We start from the raw sequence: 16,226 nt of genomic DNA, 5'->3' as shown, positions 1-16,226 counted from the left end.
TGTTCATTCCCTGTGGCCAACTTGAAAGGGTAGCCAAGTCTCCTGCGCTGGTCATTCACTGGCCATTCTCACCGTGGCTAACCAGACGCCCCAAGGGGAAGGCCACAGGATTTAGAGGCATACTGCCTCCTGCACAACTATCACATGTGCCGGTCTCTGTTACATATTGCTGTTACGTCATCTTGGACTGTGGAAGCAGACCCACTTGCTGGAAGCTGACCAGGTTGATCCAGCAGCTGCCAGCCTGACCTTCCAACTCCTCTACCTTAAGTGGGATAGGCCATAATTTTAGGACTGTTTCCTCCTCTTCCCCACTTGCTATTTTGGGAGAGGGACCCTGTAGCTAGAGCACGTCCTTTGCAGGAAGACGGCCCCAGGTTCCACCCCAGTCATCTCCAGTTAAAAATATTGCAGGTGATATGGAAGACCTCACTCTGCCTGAGACCCTGGGGAGCTGCTGCCAGTCAGAGTAGGCAATACTGGCCTAGGCTGGTGAATAGCCTGGCACAATATAAGGCAGCTTCACATGTCCTACTCTCTGTCACCCCCATGCCCTAAGTAAGTGTAGCTGGAACGAATATTTTGCTCTGCTGCCAGGCAGGAAAGTTTCAGAAGTCATGGTATTTCTCCCAGGTGGAGATGCTCCTGTCCTTTATAAACTCTCTGCTCTCTCCCCAGCAACATCTCTCAGGTGAGCTTATATGTCACTCTTTCTTTCATTTACCCAACCTTCACCCCGCCTCCTGATTGTTCCTTTGCACCAGGTGGGCTGTAACAAAGTCTATACCAGCACTTCCGACGTAATGACCCATGAGAACTTCCACAAGAAGAACACCCAGCTCATCAATGATGGATTCCAGCGGTTTCGGGCCACGGAGGACTGTGGCACGGTGGACTGCCAGTTCTACGGGCAGAAGACCACTCACTTCCATTGCAGGTGGGCTCTCTGCAAAAGGGGGAAAGAGTTCAGGATACCTGGGGGCATCACTCTGCTCTAGCCTGGTGCCCTTCAGGGCTACACATTGAGCTACAGTTGCCATCATCCCTGACAGTTGGTCATGGTGACCAACGGTGATGGCAGCTCTTGTTTACAACAAACACAACCAAGAAGAACCTAAAGGACATGCTGGTCCAAAGAAAGACAGGTCTTACAGATCCTGCCCCATTAAAAGAGACCACAACTACTTGAAACCCTTCAAGTTGAGGGCCAGAAGCTTGGGTAAAGAGGAAAGTTTCCGCCTGGTGCCTAAAATTAGATGAAGAAGGTGCTAGGCGAGCTTCCCTGCAAAAAGCATTCCACAAGTGGGGAGTCACCACTGAAAAGGACCATTCTCATGTTGCCACCTCTCTAGACCTTCCTCAGTGAGGACACGCAGAGAAGAGCCTTAGATGACAGTTGCAGGGTCCAAGTCAGTTCATGTGGAGAGAAGCAGTTGTTGAGGTACTTGGGTCCTGAGCCACATATGGCTTTATAGGTCAAAACCAACACTTTGAATTGAGCCCAGAGTCTAACAACAACTGAACTGAATTGAGTTGGAGTCCAACAACATCTGGAGGGCCACTGGTTCTTCATTCCTGATGTACACCACTTGAGGATGACCCATGGAGTAATATGAATATTGCTAGCTATTGCAGCTCATTCACAAACAAAAGCTTGTGGGTTGTCTCCAGCTAAGTCCTGCCCAGAGAAGACCCACTGAAATCAATAGAGCTCAGTTGGTCCTGTCCATTAACTTCAGTGGGTCTATTCTGAGCATTGGCTACAACCTAACCATTTCATTCTCCTGTCCCCAAGTGACAGAAATGTACATGTGGATTTCTCTGAGGTTTTTGCTGGGACTCCATTTTTTTTTTTTAAAAAAAATCTAGGCATATGAAGTACCAGAGACAAGAACATTTTTCAAAAATATTAATTCATGTGAAAAAAACAAATCACATACCAGAAAGTGAGAGAACAAAGGAAAAGCCAAGAAAGAAAAGATGGTGGCAGGGAGGTGGATCCATTTACAAATCAGGAATCTCTCTTATACCAGGGCTTAGTTCAGACCTCCTTGTATTTGAGGAATATTACTTGAACCTGAAGGGTAGCTCCATGGCAGAGCATCTGCTTTGCATGCAGAAAGACCCGGTTCCAATCCCCAGAAACATCTCCAGGTAGGGCTGGGAATGTCTCCCGTCTGAAACCCTGGCGCTGACAGTACTGATCTCACTGGACCAATGGTCTGATTCAGTATAAAGCATCTTCCCATGTTCCTGTGAGAGCAATGGTGAGCTTTGCTCCTTAACCCTGGTTGCTATCTGCATAGTTCGGCACAGTGGTTTCCAAAATGAAGCCAAGATCTGGGGTAGCGGGTGGAGATCGAACTGCTCTACATAGTACTTCTGCTCAGATATAGGAATGCCTGCCTTGTTTTATGCCTGATCCCCCTGTTGCATCTCACAGGCGTCCTGGTTGCACTTTCACCTTCAAGAACAAGTGCGATATCGAGAAGCACAAGAGCTACCACATCAAGGACGACGCCTATGCCAAGGACGGCTTCAAGAAGTTCTACAAGTATGAGGAGTGCAAGTACGAAGGCTGCGTCTACAGCAAGGCCACCAACCACTTCCACTGCATCCGGCCCGGCTGCGGCTTCACCTTCACCTCCACCAGCCAGATGACCTCCCACAAGCGCAAGCACGAGCGCCGCCACATCCGCAGCTCAGGCGTGCTGGGCCTGCCCGCCTCCCTCCTGGGGGCCAAGGACAACGAGCAGGAGGAGTCCAGCAACGACGACCTCATTGACTTCTCCGCCATGAGCTCTAAGAACTCCAGCCTGAGTGCCTCCCCCACCAGTCAGCAGTCTTCCGTCTCCCTGATCGTCCCGGGAGCACCCTCCTCAGCGGCAGAGCTCTCAGCCTCGCAGGCCTCCAGCAAACCCAACAACATGCCGACGGCTTCCAAGATCCCCGGCCTACTCTCCCAAGCCCTCCCGAGTAATATCCCTTTGGCCCTGGCACTCTCCAACGCAGCACTTCCTGGAACGGCGGGCTCTTACTTCCCTATCCTCCCCAGCCGGGTTGCCACCCCGCTGCCCGCCGGCTCCGCCAGCTTGATAGCCGCCAGCGCTTCCGGCACCAACCCAGTGCCGTCTGCCAGCTCCCCTTCCCAGGCCATCTCAGGTTCCAGCAAGGCAGCGGCCACCTCTTCCCCAACTCCGGCAGCATCCATCATGGAGAGGATCTCTGCCAGCAAAGGCCTGATTTCGCCAATGATGGCCAGGCTGGCTGCTGCAGCACTTAAGCCCTCGGTGGCTGTGGAGGCAGGTGAGTTTGTTGGCCCTCCTGGTTAAATGAGGGGGGTTATTTGTCCAGTCGGGATTTGGAAATCTCACACACATGGGGAAAGAAGGGACTCAGGTTGCTCCATCACACTGGAGAAAGGTGGGAAGCCTTTTTATTGTCAAAGATAACACACCCGCTTCTACAGCTCAGGAGACCTAGCATCTACGCAGCTATTCCCAGGTCCGTGCACTATGGAACAGTTGCAGCAACTGGGGACCACTCTCCCTCCACTAGTTCATGTACCTTCCTCCGATGGGCTGCACGCATGCAGCTAGAGACTATGTCTGCATGGAAGCTGCCTCTGATCATCCCTCTTCAATCCCCTCCTAGTTCTGGAAGCCAGTTGTCCAGGGGAGAGTGGAGAAGCACCTGGTCCTTCACTTGCCTGGCCTGCCTCTTTTTCCCTCTCTGAAGCTTCCCCTGCCTCTGATTCTTGCTTCCTGGCTGGTACAGGTCCCCACAGAGCACTGCCCCCTCTCTCGAGTCAGACTCCAGCCCCCTTCCCCCAATGCACACTCGCCAGCGTTCTACCAGTCCCAGACACTTAAACACAAATATAGTTTGAGGCTTCTTCTTGAGATGTGCTTGTGGAAGGGGGCCCAGGGAACAGGGAGGGAGATAACTTTTTGTTCTGTTACCTGTTTTCCAGATCAGCTGCCCAGATAGAAAGCAGGTTTGGTTTTGAAACACACACAGTGACTTTCCCAATCTGCTGGTGTCCCAGCCTCAAAGCCCAGCTGCAGAGTTCCACCTTTTTAGTGGTTCATTAAGGATCTGTGAAGGGGAGAGATACAGCAATAACACAAAGCCTATTTGCAAAATAAATGGGTGGAGACCCAGTCATTCTTTGATGGTTGAATGCCAATCTGAGCTGACTGCACCATCATGGCTGACCTGTTCTAGGTCTTTGGGAGAAGCACATTGTGACTTGTCAGGGAGGTTTTGGAGGCAAACAGGGAGGGTTATATCTTTTCTGGACAAGACAGTGACTTGCCCAAACTGCCCCAGCTGACTCTTTGGCTCGGCCCCCTTCTATTCCCGCACATCAGCATGAACCCTGGATTGTTGCCAGCTCCTTGTAAGCATCTATTTCAGCCAACAGTTTCCTCTGTCCTCTGCTGCCACCCTTCTCTAGGGTAGTGGGGAGGAGAGGAGATGTTTACCCAGATTAGTTTCCCATTGATCCCTCTTTGGAACGGCAGCTGCCTCGGATGCTTTGACTTCCTGGATCTGAAGGAGCAAGCAGCTCTCCTTCAGCCATCTCAGGACTCCTTGAGAAGAAGCAGCAGCAGCAGCAGCCCGATCACTTCACAACCAGATTAGGGGCTTTTACTGTGACTAATGGAGCCTAATGGGTATCACGGGCCTGTTTTTAAGCCTGCTGCAAATGTGCACGACCCCAAATGGAGGGAATCAGACTTTCCTGGTCATACTGAAAGTTAGATTGCTGTTGCATTCTTCATCAATATGACTTCTTTCCAGAGAGTGGAGAGAGACAGAGACAGGCAGAAATGGGGAAGGCTTTTCCAGCAGGAGATGAGTTTCTATTCACACTCCATCTGTATTTGAAATATGCACTCTGGCTTTGCTTTCGGGTTTCCCATTGGAACACCTGGTGGGCGACTGTGAGGACAAAATGTTGGGCCAGATAGAAAGGTTAGGTGGAGGCCTGCAAAAGGAGGGCCAGTCCTCCCATTGGGCAGGAGGAGGCAGCTGCCTCGGGCAGCACATGCCTGGGAGGCAGGAGTGGGGAGGGAGAGCACAAAGCAAGGTGATGAAAGACAGAGCTATATGTGCCACATGGCCTGTTCTGCCCCCTTAAGCCGGCCTGCCACTCTCAGGTGTGGTGAAAGACGCTGTTCTGTCATCATTGTTGAAGTCAGATTCAACTTGTCAGCTGGGGAGGCAGGAGATGCCGTTTTGTCCTCCTTGGGCACCAAAAGGCCAGTGCTGTGCAGAAAGTTGTCAGGAACCTTTTTTTTTTAAATCATTTATTTTTCCTGAAAGAGAGAGGTCATTGCGAGAACTATTTTTCCTCTTTTTAAAAAATAAAATGCCACTTGCTGTCTGTGAAGCAGTTCACCGTCAGCTGTAGTGCCTCCGGGTAGATTAATATTTTAGTCACTTGGGGATTGTGGATGAAAGCCCGGCGGACATCTTCCTGTCAGCAATTTCCCCCCCTGCCATCTTTTAATCCTTTTCTCTGCGTCTGCCTCATTCTTTTTTTATTTATTTAATGTGTTTTCGTAACTTTATGGGACGTTAGCCCTTACTTTCTTCTTCTTCTTTTGAGGCAATTTCATTATATATATTTTTTATAAATTAATTTTTCCAACGTAGTTTGGGGCAAGGAGTAGAGACCCAAAGGCCAGGCGGTGGCACTCTCTGGCCGGGACAAGGCAAGATGGCGGAAGAGGTCGCGCAGTTTGAACCAACCTGATTGGCTGTCAGTTTCGATAGACCTGACACCGCAGACGTTCCTTTTGGGCATGCTCAGTGAGGAGGCCGGAGCGCGGTCGCCAAGGCAACGTTGAGATTGGGGAATGGGAAGGGGGCTTGACTAGCAGTCTCAAGCTGCCACATTGCCTCAGCATTAACAGAGTCTTTAATAAACGCTTAAGAGGCAGCCCCGCAAATTAGTTATGACAGTTTGCGCAGAGCATCAGATCTCCCCCTCGCTCCTGCCGCCCTCCTCCTTTAAAGGGCCCGTAGCCTGGACAACTTTGACATAATTTTGCAATAATTATCACTTGGAAGAATTTCCGCGCCGGGGTGGACGTCAGAACCGATCACGTCAACCCGGCAATAAATGCTGACCAGCAGACTCAGGCCATTCCTTTTTTCTCCAACCTTACTGTTGCCGTTGTTGGGTTTTTTTAAACTTTCTTGTGCATTATTTGATATTGTTTGATCGTTATTGTCAGTTGGCTTCCTTTATTTACTTATTTAAAACTTTATGGGTTTTCCTCCCCCCTCCCTCCCTCCCTGCCTCCCTCCCTCCTCTCTTTCTCTCTCTAAAACACAGGGAATGGACAACCAACCACTCCTGGACGGTTTAACCCAGCTCAGATTAAGCAAGAGGCTACAGAGAATCCAGGCTCCGTGTCCACCGTGACCCAGGATTCCTTGCAGGAGCACAGCTTGGACCTGAGTGTGAAGGATCATGGGTAAGAGAGGGAGGCTCTGCAGCGACAGATTTGGGTGATGGGGAAGAGGAACATGGCATTGTCCTAAAAGCTTGCTGCATTGAGCGTGGGTGGGGAAGAGGGCATCATCGGAAGCCTCTCAGTCTGACTAGAGTGGTTAAGATAAACATAGCCAGGCCTGCTGCTGGGAAGAAGTTCATCGGAGGCGGCAGTCTGTGCAACAGTCCCGTTTGTTCAGCTTTTCAGTGGCCCCCAGCCTGGCTCACGTACCCTTAAACTCCACCTCACCCTTTTTAGCTGTGTGAGTGAATCCATCAGAGTTTTGCCTGGGTTGTATTGTGCAGGGCAACCAGCTCCCTCTGCTCCCATGAGCTTTCTTTAAGGCACTGTTTGCCAACCTGGTGCCCTCTCTTGTGCTTTGGACCACAACTCCGATCAGCTGTGCCAACTGGAGGGGCTGATGGGAGTTGTCACCCAAAACACTTGGAAGGTGGCAGGTTGGCCTAGTTGGCATCCAGACGCCCTTCATTCATTTCCTTGGAGTGCTGTTATAACTCAGAACCAGGACGGGGTTGAGCGGTGAAGAGCAGGACAACAACTTGACTGTTGGACGTAAGAACTGTCACTCTCCCGCTTACATCTCAGCCAAGTCTTCAGGTGCTGGACTGGTTAGGCCAGTGAGCTTGACCCTGGCTGGCTGGAGAGAGTGGCTCCCACCTCATCCGTCCTTCTCCAGCAGGTAGAATGTGAGGATGGGGACCCCAGTTTGAAAGGAGAATTAATTGCAGTCGTCGTCATTCCCCCCGCCCTCACCAATGCACATCTTAACTAAACCCTGTTGGTTTGTGTGTTCCAGTAATGAATCAAATGGCCACACAGTCTCGGCAAATTCATCTCTTTTATCCTCGCTTATGAATAAGGTAAGAGCCATCCATCAAGGGCCTTTCATTCCCCCCACCAAGAGAAATTAAAGCCACGGTGGCGAGGTGGGGAGGGAGGGGGAGACGCGTTTGTTTTTTAATGTTTTGCCTCTAATAAGATGAGTTTGTACCATTTAAATTTTGAGACCATTTTTCATCGGGTATAATTTCAGAGCCACTGCTTACGAATTAATTTAATGAACTGGCTGAAGAAATATATCGCAGCCTCTGACATCTTCTTCTCTCTCCCCCCACCCTCCTATCCCTTTGGAAACTGGAGGCCTCCGAAAGGGGTTTGTTTTTTAATTTCCAAACCAGACAATTCCTCTTTTGTTTCCTGTTATTAATTCTATTTATTTATCGTAAAAGTTTTCTGAGGGTGATGGCAGGTGGTTGTTTTTCTGAGTGGAGGAAGCAGGGCAAGCATGGGGGAGGACAGGAGATACCTGAAGTTTTGAGCCAGGATCTTTGATTCCATGCTTCCAGCACCCTTGAATGCCACTGCTCTGGAATATTTATTTTTTTTAAGTGCATAATTCTTTTGTTAAGTTGGGGCAGGGGAGAATAATTATGCACCCAAGAGATATATTTTTTCCCCTTTTACATGAGAAATGCTACTTTGGCTAGATTAATTGTGCCCCCCGTAGCCAGCTGCATCTGCAGTCTGGGTATCCTCAAAGCCAGCCTTCGGTGTCCTGTTGCGTGATGAGTTTTCGAGGCATCCCTGTTTTCTTCCCCTGAGCTCTGAGCGTGAGATCCAGCCAGGGCACAGAACCCCCCAGAAAGGACAATGTGACTTTGTCTGATGCTCTCTCTCTCTCTCTCTCTCTCTCTGCCTCTCTGCCTTCCCTTGTCCATCCATCCCAGAAAGCTTTTTATTTCCTTCTCTCATCAGGATTACAGTTGTTCTTTTAGCACATTATCGAGCTGGACCGTGCCACTGTGTATTTTCAGCTCTTCTTTAAATCTGTCAAAGCACCTGCTGATTTGGATTGTTAGGGGGGGGGTTGTTCTTCAAAGAAGGAAACTCGCAGAATTTGGCGAGTTTTTCCTTTCTTTCATAAACTGTATATACTGTTATACAAACACACACACCAAAAAGCACTCAAAGCGGTTTTGTTTTGTTTATTGACTGTAGATAAAACCTGACTGTAGCCCCAGAGAGCACCAGGAACTCATTCTGCAGAAGTGGACTCCAGAATCTGATCTTGAGCCCTCTTCAGATTTCTCCCAGCAGCTTAATACTGCTTCCCAAATAACTGACAACCAAGGAGAAGAATTCCCTTTTGTAGTGAGGGAACCACTCATTATTAGACCTTAAAACAAGGAGCATCACTGCTCTGGGAACCGGTATAGAGAGGCAGGGACCTACTTAACAACTGCCAGGGGTCTCCTTCCCCAGCCTAGTGGCCCATGTGTTTGTGCTGGCTGAGGCTGATGGAGGTTGTACTCCAAAATGTCTCGTTGTAGAAGGCTTCCCTTGCAGGTACACAGTTGTTATAGGATTTGGACCTGGGCTTCCTTTGCTCGACTTGACTCCACTCCCCAAGCCTGTTCTTTTCTGTTACTTTTTAGGACAAACCACAACTTATTTGTGGGATAATCTCAGACGAACTGAGGATTTATCTCCTAACATTCTGCACCTTCTTTCTCCCCACAGATGTCTCAGACCAACCCCAACCTCGGCAACCTTCTTGGCTTGAAGGTGGAGGCTGACAGCAGCCCTCTGGGAGCTTCAGGTGATGCCACGCAATACCTGGGCAAGACAGTGAAGGCTCTTGTCCAGGAGAAACTCTCTGAGCCCTGGAAGATGTACTTGCGCAGGTGAGGGCAGGTTCTGAGCCAGGTTAGGTGGTGTAAAGGGGATTGGTATGATACCAACATTACCCACGTAAAAACCGTTCGGGAATTTTGTGGCACTCCCCGCTGAGGCTGGGCATCTCTGCTCCCTGTTGCATGTACAGAGCCTAGTAAAGACCTTCTTATTTCAGCAGACATTTGGAGATGGTTGTAGTGAAGCGGTATATAAATTGTCAAAATAATTATATAAGGCTGCCTGTGTTCCTGCAGCAGTTCAAGATGGCTGTCACCACCTCAGCCCTGTCTCTGTTGCATTTAGATGCTTGAGCAGCACAGGTTGCACAATGTCACAGCCACCATAAATCTAAATTATCATGAGTTCCAAGGCTGTAATCATTTACATTTTATTTTACCATATTTAACAATCAAATGGCTCACAAATACAGCCAGAAGCGGTATCATTCATTCATTCATTCATTTTAAAAAAAGTTTATATGCCGCTGTACCATAAAAATGTATCACAGCTGTTTACAATGAACATGAAAACAAAAAACCAAGCAATAAAATCATAAAAAGTTTAAAACAAGTGAAAGTGAAAAGAAATTAAAAAGGAGCCTCACCAATGATCGAGCTGGAATATAATGGTTCAGGCGATTTCTGTGGGATCTTGCTTTAAAAAAGTAAGGCACTACATAAAAACTAGGGAAAAAGCAATATATCTGAAAGAGGAGTTGAAACAGATAAAATGAATTGCTATTAAAGCCTAAAATAGAACAGGGTTTTCCTGGTGTCTTCAAGAGAGTAAGGAAGGCACCAAGTTGGTATATCTGTGGAGGGAACTGTGCAATGAAGGAGCCACCACTGAAGAGGCCTTTTTAGCTGTGGCCTGATTTATTAAGGTGTGGCGCCCAGTGAAGGATGTCAGCATACAATCTCAGTTGAGAGCTAGGTTCAGATGGGAGCAGGCAGACCTCTTGATGCCCAGAAATAAGGGGGGGGGGGATTTATGGCAAGCCTGCAACCCTCCAATGTTGTTAGACTCCAACTCCCATCAGCCACAGTCAGCATAGCTGGTGGTCAAGGATGATGGGAATTAGAGTCTGACAACATTGGGAGGGCCCCAGATTGCATCCCTAGACGCAAGGCTCGTGGGAGCTGGGAGCCCCATCCGGAAAGGAAGCTCCCTGCAGTGTCGCTGCATGAGTAGCTGCTCTGGCTTTTATTAAGACTGATGAAAACGGGGATAATGGGGCACCTGTGGCCCTTCCAACTTTTGTTAGGGCTGCAGCTCCCACCAGCCAGCATGCCCAATGGTCAGGGATGTGGGAGTTGGAGTCCAACTACATCTGGAGCGATGCATATTCTTCATCCCTAGTTTATGGACTTAGCAATCAAAACCAGCGCTATGAATTGAGCCTGGGTCCTACTGTGTGTTCTGTGCACATCACTCCTTAGTAGGTCTCTCTCCCCTGAATCAGTGTTGTTGCCCCGATTCTTTCTGCAGGCTCCATTCCCCTGATGATTTCTCTGCCCTCGTTCTGGGGCTCCCAGCTCCTCCCAGACTAGCATAATTTGTAAATTTCATTAACTTGGCTGTTTACTCCCTTTTCCCAGATTACTAATCAAGACATTAAATAAATTCAGACCAAGCCGGTCTCTTTCCCGGCAGGACTCATTGCACGCACACACACACACCCAAAAAAACCTTAGCGGCAGTCATTTGTCATTCTCCTTTTTTTATGATCCTTCAGCTTGTTTGTGCCCCAGAAGCTGTTACTTGCACCCCAGCCAGTTTGAGAACATATGAGAGATGCTATCAAAATGCTTTTACTTAGGAGACGGATTCATTGCCTCCCTCCTTCCACTCAGTTTATAACTATGTTTTTCTAAAAAGTAATCCAGCTTGTCCGGAGAGAGGTTGCACTCTTCTAGAATCCCGAGGCTGTTCTCAGCATTCCTTTGATCTTCTAGGTGTTGAATATCTTTTCCGTAGAGATATGCCGCATTAATGAACACCTTGCTACCCCCCAAAACAATTCTTAGAAAAATTGTGGGGGCCGGTAGAGAGGGCCTTGAAGCTCCCCCTCCCCAGATTTTCAAACCATCAACACGTCTGCTCTCTTCAGACAGTGCCAGATTTGATAGAGAAAGACATTTACAGATGTCTTTCATCCTGAAAGGCAAACTATCTAGCTATCAGTTAGTACTGGATAAACTAGCAAGAGCTTTCATTCAGATAAAAAAAGGACCATAGCATCAAACACTAATGTTGCTCTACTGAAAATGTCAATTTAAAGAAAAGAAAATCTTTGCCTTGTACAACAGTAACGGTCCTTGAACTATTTTAAGCCATTTTGGTGTGGTGTGTTACCAATAATATTTGGAACACTTCAACCCCTCTTTTCTTGAAATTGGTTCAAAGCAGTCAAAGACTCCACCTTTCCAAATGTGATAGAGAAGAGTGTATAAGTGGCATTTCTTTTCAAAGTGCCAGTGTCCACTGACTACATTTCAGTTATCTCATGAGTAAAAGAAACAGTTTCCTTCTTTCAGGATCTCCCCCTGCCCTAAAAAAGGACACCTTCATCAGTGTTATTTTCAATATGTAAATGTATTTAAATTCAACCGATTCAAAGCCAAACAGTTAATTAAAACATTGACATTCCTATGGAATGATATCCTGATTTCCTCCTGCTCTAGTGAATTTCCCCCCTTTTGTCGCGCTGTATCTGTTTGATCAGCCAAGCCATTATGTTTAGGCGTGTGTAAGCTCGTGTCCTTGTCTCCCTGGTTCAAAGCCGACTGAGAAGTCTAGCTAAGCAAACGTAACTGGCAGCTGTGGAAAAGCCCTTTTTGGCAGGTATGCCTTGCTCCCAATATGTGAGAAAGCATCAAAGAGGCCACCAGCTTTTGCTGGTTCAGTCCCCACCATCTCCAGCTAGGTTTGGAAAAGGCACCTGCTTGAAGCTCTGGAGGGTCATAGAATCAAGAGAGTTGGAAGGGACCCTGAGGATCATATAGTCCAACCCTCTGCAATGCAGTAATATGCAGCTGTCCCTTACGGGGATCGAACCTGCAACCTTGGCATTACAGACAGCACTGAGGTAGATGGACCAGCGGTCTGTCTCAGAATAAGGCAGCTTCCCCATTTCTCTCTGTTAAGGTATATATATATGTCTCATTTTGGCAGATTTGGTACCAAGGACTTCTGCGATGCTCAGTGTGACTTTCTTCATAAAGTGCATTTCCACTGTGTGGTGGAAGAATGTGGAGCCCTCTTCAGCACCTTGGATGGAGCCATCAAGCACGCCAAGTAAGGGGATGAGCCAAGACACAATGAATTCCAATGCAAACACACACAATACTTACAATTGCTCTCGATTAAAAGGTTGGAGGGGCAACCCCTGGGGTTACAGGAGCTGTGTGTGGCCTTGGCAGGATTCGGAAAGCTGGTCCTGAGTGAACACAGTTGTTCACCCTGCAATCCCACCTGCCCTGATTTGAGAAGTAATTGTGTTGGCCTTCCTTTTGCTATCTGGAACTTCGTTTTGGTTGGGAACATGGCACACTTCCTCCTTTTGCCTGGTGAGTGCAGCACACTGGCTAAGAGTCCTGAGCTGTTCATCAGTTTGAATCTCGCCTCTGACACAGTAATCATAACTGTGGTTAAGCTCAGTTAGTTTGAAGCAGGCAACAGTGTCAGTTTGGAACAAACAACAAATTGCAGTTAATCTAAACCAGAAGGTGGAAACGCCTGAATTCCTCCTTGCCAACTGTGCTGGAGGAGATGAGGGGGCTAAGTGAGTGAACTCAAGGTTCATCTAGGGGAACCTTTGACTTTCTAGATGCTGCTGCACTCCAACGCCCATCAGCCCATCCAATGATCATGGATGATGGTTGCTGGAATCCAGCAACATCTGGAGAACTGAAGGTTCTCCCATGCCTATTCTAAACTGCTTTAGAATGGCTTCTGAAGACAGCTGCCGTGTTTTGTCTTTGGGTTTCACATGGCTCAGGATGTTGGGACATAAATAAAAAGGGTGATTTAAGATACCTTGGAGGCCAGGAATCACCAGACCACCTCCAGAAAGAAATAAAAGAGTTATCTATTACTAAAAATAGTTTTAAAAAGCAGGCATAACTTGGGTGTTTTTGTTTTTTTTAAAAAAGGAGGCTGATAATAAAGGAGGAAGGATGGAAGAGTGAAAAGGTTGCTTACCTTTGTCCAAGTGGAAACAAAGAACTTTGGGCTGAGTTAAACTAAGTTGCACTCAGAGGAGACCCATTGAAATTAATGAAATGAAGTTACGTTCCTTAGCATCACTGGGTCTACTCTGAGTAGGACCGGGCTTGCATACAACCCTTTTTATCTACTCAGTGGTAATGACTTCCACACTTTGGAAACATGGGTTTGGTGCACTAATCAGAATGGGAGGTGAGGTGTGGGCTGCAAAGCAATTTTTATGTATAAAGTGTATGAGCCTAATGTTAACTGCTTTCTCTCCACTTGCCATAGTTTCCACTTCCGAACAGATGGCGGAGCTGTGAAAGGAAGCTCTGAATTCTCTTTCCCAACCGTTGCTGAGACCAAGACTTCCTTAGCCCCTTCGTCACCCTCAGCTTCTTCTTCCGCTGCCCTGGCCAACACCTCTGCCCCAGATGTGCCCGCCCCGAGCTCAGTGACTGTGCCCTCCACTCCCACCCTCCTGGCCTGGAAACAACTGGCTTCCACCATCTCTCAGATCCCCACATCAGTGCCTAACCTGGCCACGTCCCCCTTGACGACGACTTCCCTCGAGAACGCCAAGCCTCAGGTCAAACCTGGCTTCCTCCAGTTCCAGGAGAAGTGAGTGACTTCAGTTAAAGGGGAGAATGGAGGGCTGGGGGAGGCATATCATTTTCCCCAAGAGCTATTTTCTTCCAAAGAGCATATCCTTGCTGCTCCCCTTCCACAACCATAGTGTAATCCCAGCTCTGCTCCCTCTCGTTTAAAGCCAGGATACTTCTGGGTCTCTGCAGGTAGCAATGACACTACAGTGGTACCTCGGGTTACAAACACCTCAACTTACAAACACTTCGGGTTATAGACTCTGCTAACCCAGAAGTAGTACCTCGGGTTAAGAACTTTGCCTCAGGATGAGAACAGAAATTGCACGGTGGTGGCACAGCAGCAGCAGCAGGAAGCCCCATTTGCCAAAGTGGTATCTCAGGTTAAGAACAGTTTCAGGTTAAAAACCGACCTCCGGAACGAATTAAGTTCATAACCAGAGGTACCACTTTTGCTCCCACAAGAAGCAGTGATGGCCACAAACCTACATAGCTTTAAAAGACAAATTCATGGAGGAGAAAAAGGCTGTCAGTGGCTAATAGCCCTGATGGTTTTGCTATACTTCCAGTGCTGGAGCAGTATGCTTCTGAAAACTGCAGGAGTAGGGAGTGCTCTGGCACTCTGGTCTTGTTTATGGGCTTCCCATTGGGGCATTTGGCTGCCTGCTGTAAGAAGATGCTAGACTAGATGGGCCACTGGCCTGATCCAGCTGCTGAGCTCTTCTTAAGCTCTGTGTTCTTCTCTTCCTTCTCTTGCCTGGCTTTAAATGGGTTCTAGGACAAATTAGGGATTGGAGCATAGGAAGCTGGTTTGCCCCAATGGATCCATCTAGCTTAGACTGGCAGTAGCTCTCCAAGGTCTCCGGCCAAGTGGGATGTTTCCCACCACTTGCTCACCTGAACCTTTTTGCTTGAGTTCCCAGGGATTGAACCTGGGACCTTCTGCATACAAAGCAGATGTACGACCACTGAGCTAGGTGACCATCCCCTTGAAGGGAAGAGATTTGAAAGGCCAGGATGGAGCATCTTAGTCGCGGGGGTTGGGGGACCCTGGTTTCTAATAGCGATGATGCAATTAGAAGGGAGTTCAGGGAATGCTGTCCAGAAACTTATTCTTCCTCTTTCTAATAAAAAATCCCCAGTGATCCATGCCTGGCAACAGATTGCAAGTACGCCAACAAATTCCACTTCCACTGTCTGTTTGGGAACTGCAAGTATGTGTGCAAAACCTCCGGAAAGGCCGAATCCCACTGCCTCGACCACATCAACCCCAACAATAACCTCGTGAATGTGCGAGACCAGTTTGCTTATTACTCCCTGCAATGTCTCTGTCCTAACCAGGTAAGGATGAAAGGCTGGGAGGTGATGGGACAACAGCGGGTGGGGGAGCAGGCAGGAGCTTGGAGCCCACTGGTGTCATGCTCTGACTACACCCATTGAAATGAATAAACATGTCTGACTTAGGTCCGTTAACTTCAGAAGGTCTACTCTGAGTAAAATTTTGCTGGTTGCATCCCAGAGAAGCAGAATGGGGTCGATGCCCCGTTGTGTGTGCCACCCACCAAATTACAACTGCACTGCAGGCTTAGCCTAGTTTAGCTCTCATGCCACATCCTCCAGCTAAGGGCTCGTCCATACTTCTGCTTGTCCCATTCTTTCTAGGCATGGTCCAAGCAATTTTGCGATTGCCCTGCTGCTTTTCCCTGGAAAAACCCATTGTTTACAGCTGAATTAGAACAAACAGCAATCTGCAGAAAACACAATCCAAACGGATAAATACGTGCATTTCATAAGGGTCAGAGAAAAAGAATTCTACTGGGACATTCCTACCACCAGACCTCACGCTAACTTGGTTGGGTTTTGTTCTGAGTCAGGGTTGCTGTTTGTGTTGTATGCTGACCTTGCTTTCCCTCATCTTCTCCTTCCAGCACTGTGAGTTCCGAATGCGAGGGCATTACCACTGTCTTCGCCCTGGCTGCTTTTTTGTGACCAACATCACCACCAAACTCCCCTGGCACGTGAAGAAGCACGAAAAGGCAGAGCGCAGAGCAGCCAACGGCTTCAAGTACTTCACCAAGAGGGAAGAGTGCGGCAGGCTAGGTAAGTCTCTCTTCTCTGGTGTAACATGGTGTTGGGGCAGGATCTTTCACCAGTTGACAACAGCAAAAAGTCTGACACTGGATCTAAAACTCACAAGGAAGTGTGCGTA

At 48.2% G+C, this 16,226-nt stretch overlaps 1 protein-coding gene across 11 annotated transcripts in view; it reads left to right on the top strand.

The window, feature by feature from the left end:
* CASZ1 (castor zinc finger 1) overlaps window positions 1-16,226 on the top strand; it is a 450,923-nt gene that overhangs the window by 417,234 nt on the left and 17,463 nt on the right. For all 11 annotated transcript variants that reach the window (XM_082229679.1, XM_082229680.1, XM_082229682.1 and 8 more), the window contains 9 exons: window positions 765-937; window positions 2,444-3,306; window positions 6,350-6,491; window positions 7,327-7,390; window positions 9,051-9,214; window positions 12,381-12,503; window positions 13,707-14,036; window positions 15,160-15,358; window positions 15,946-16,117. In XM_082229679.1, coding sequence (XP_082085805.1) covers window positions 765-937; window positions 2,444-3,306; window positions 6,350-6,491; window positions 7,327-7,390; window positions 9,051-9,214; window positions 12,381-12,503; window positions 13,707-14,036; window positions 15,160-15,358; window positions 15,946-16,117 — 2,230 coding nt within the window. The remainder of the gene's footprint in view (window positions 1-764; window positions 938-2,443; window positions 3,307-6,349; window positions 6,492-7,326; window positions 7,391-9,050; window positions 9,215-12,380; window positions 12,504-13,706; window positions 14,037-15,159; window positions 15,359-15,945; window positions 16,118-16,226) is intronic.

This window comes from Podarcis vaucheri (assembly GCF_965113315.1).
Source record: "Podarcis vaucheri genome assembly, chromosome: 7".
Taxonomy (NCBI): Eukaryota; Metazoa; Chordata; class Lepidosauria; order Squamata; family Lacertidae; genus Podarcis; species Podarcis vaucheri.
Note: the sequence above shows the minus strand (reverse complement) of the source record. Positions and strands in the feature narration are given on the sequence as shown.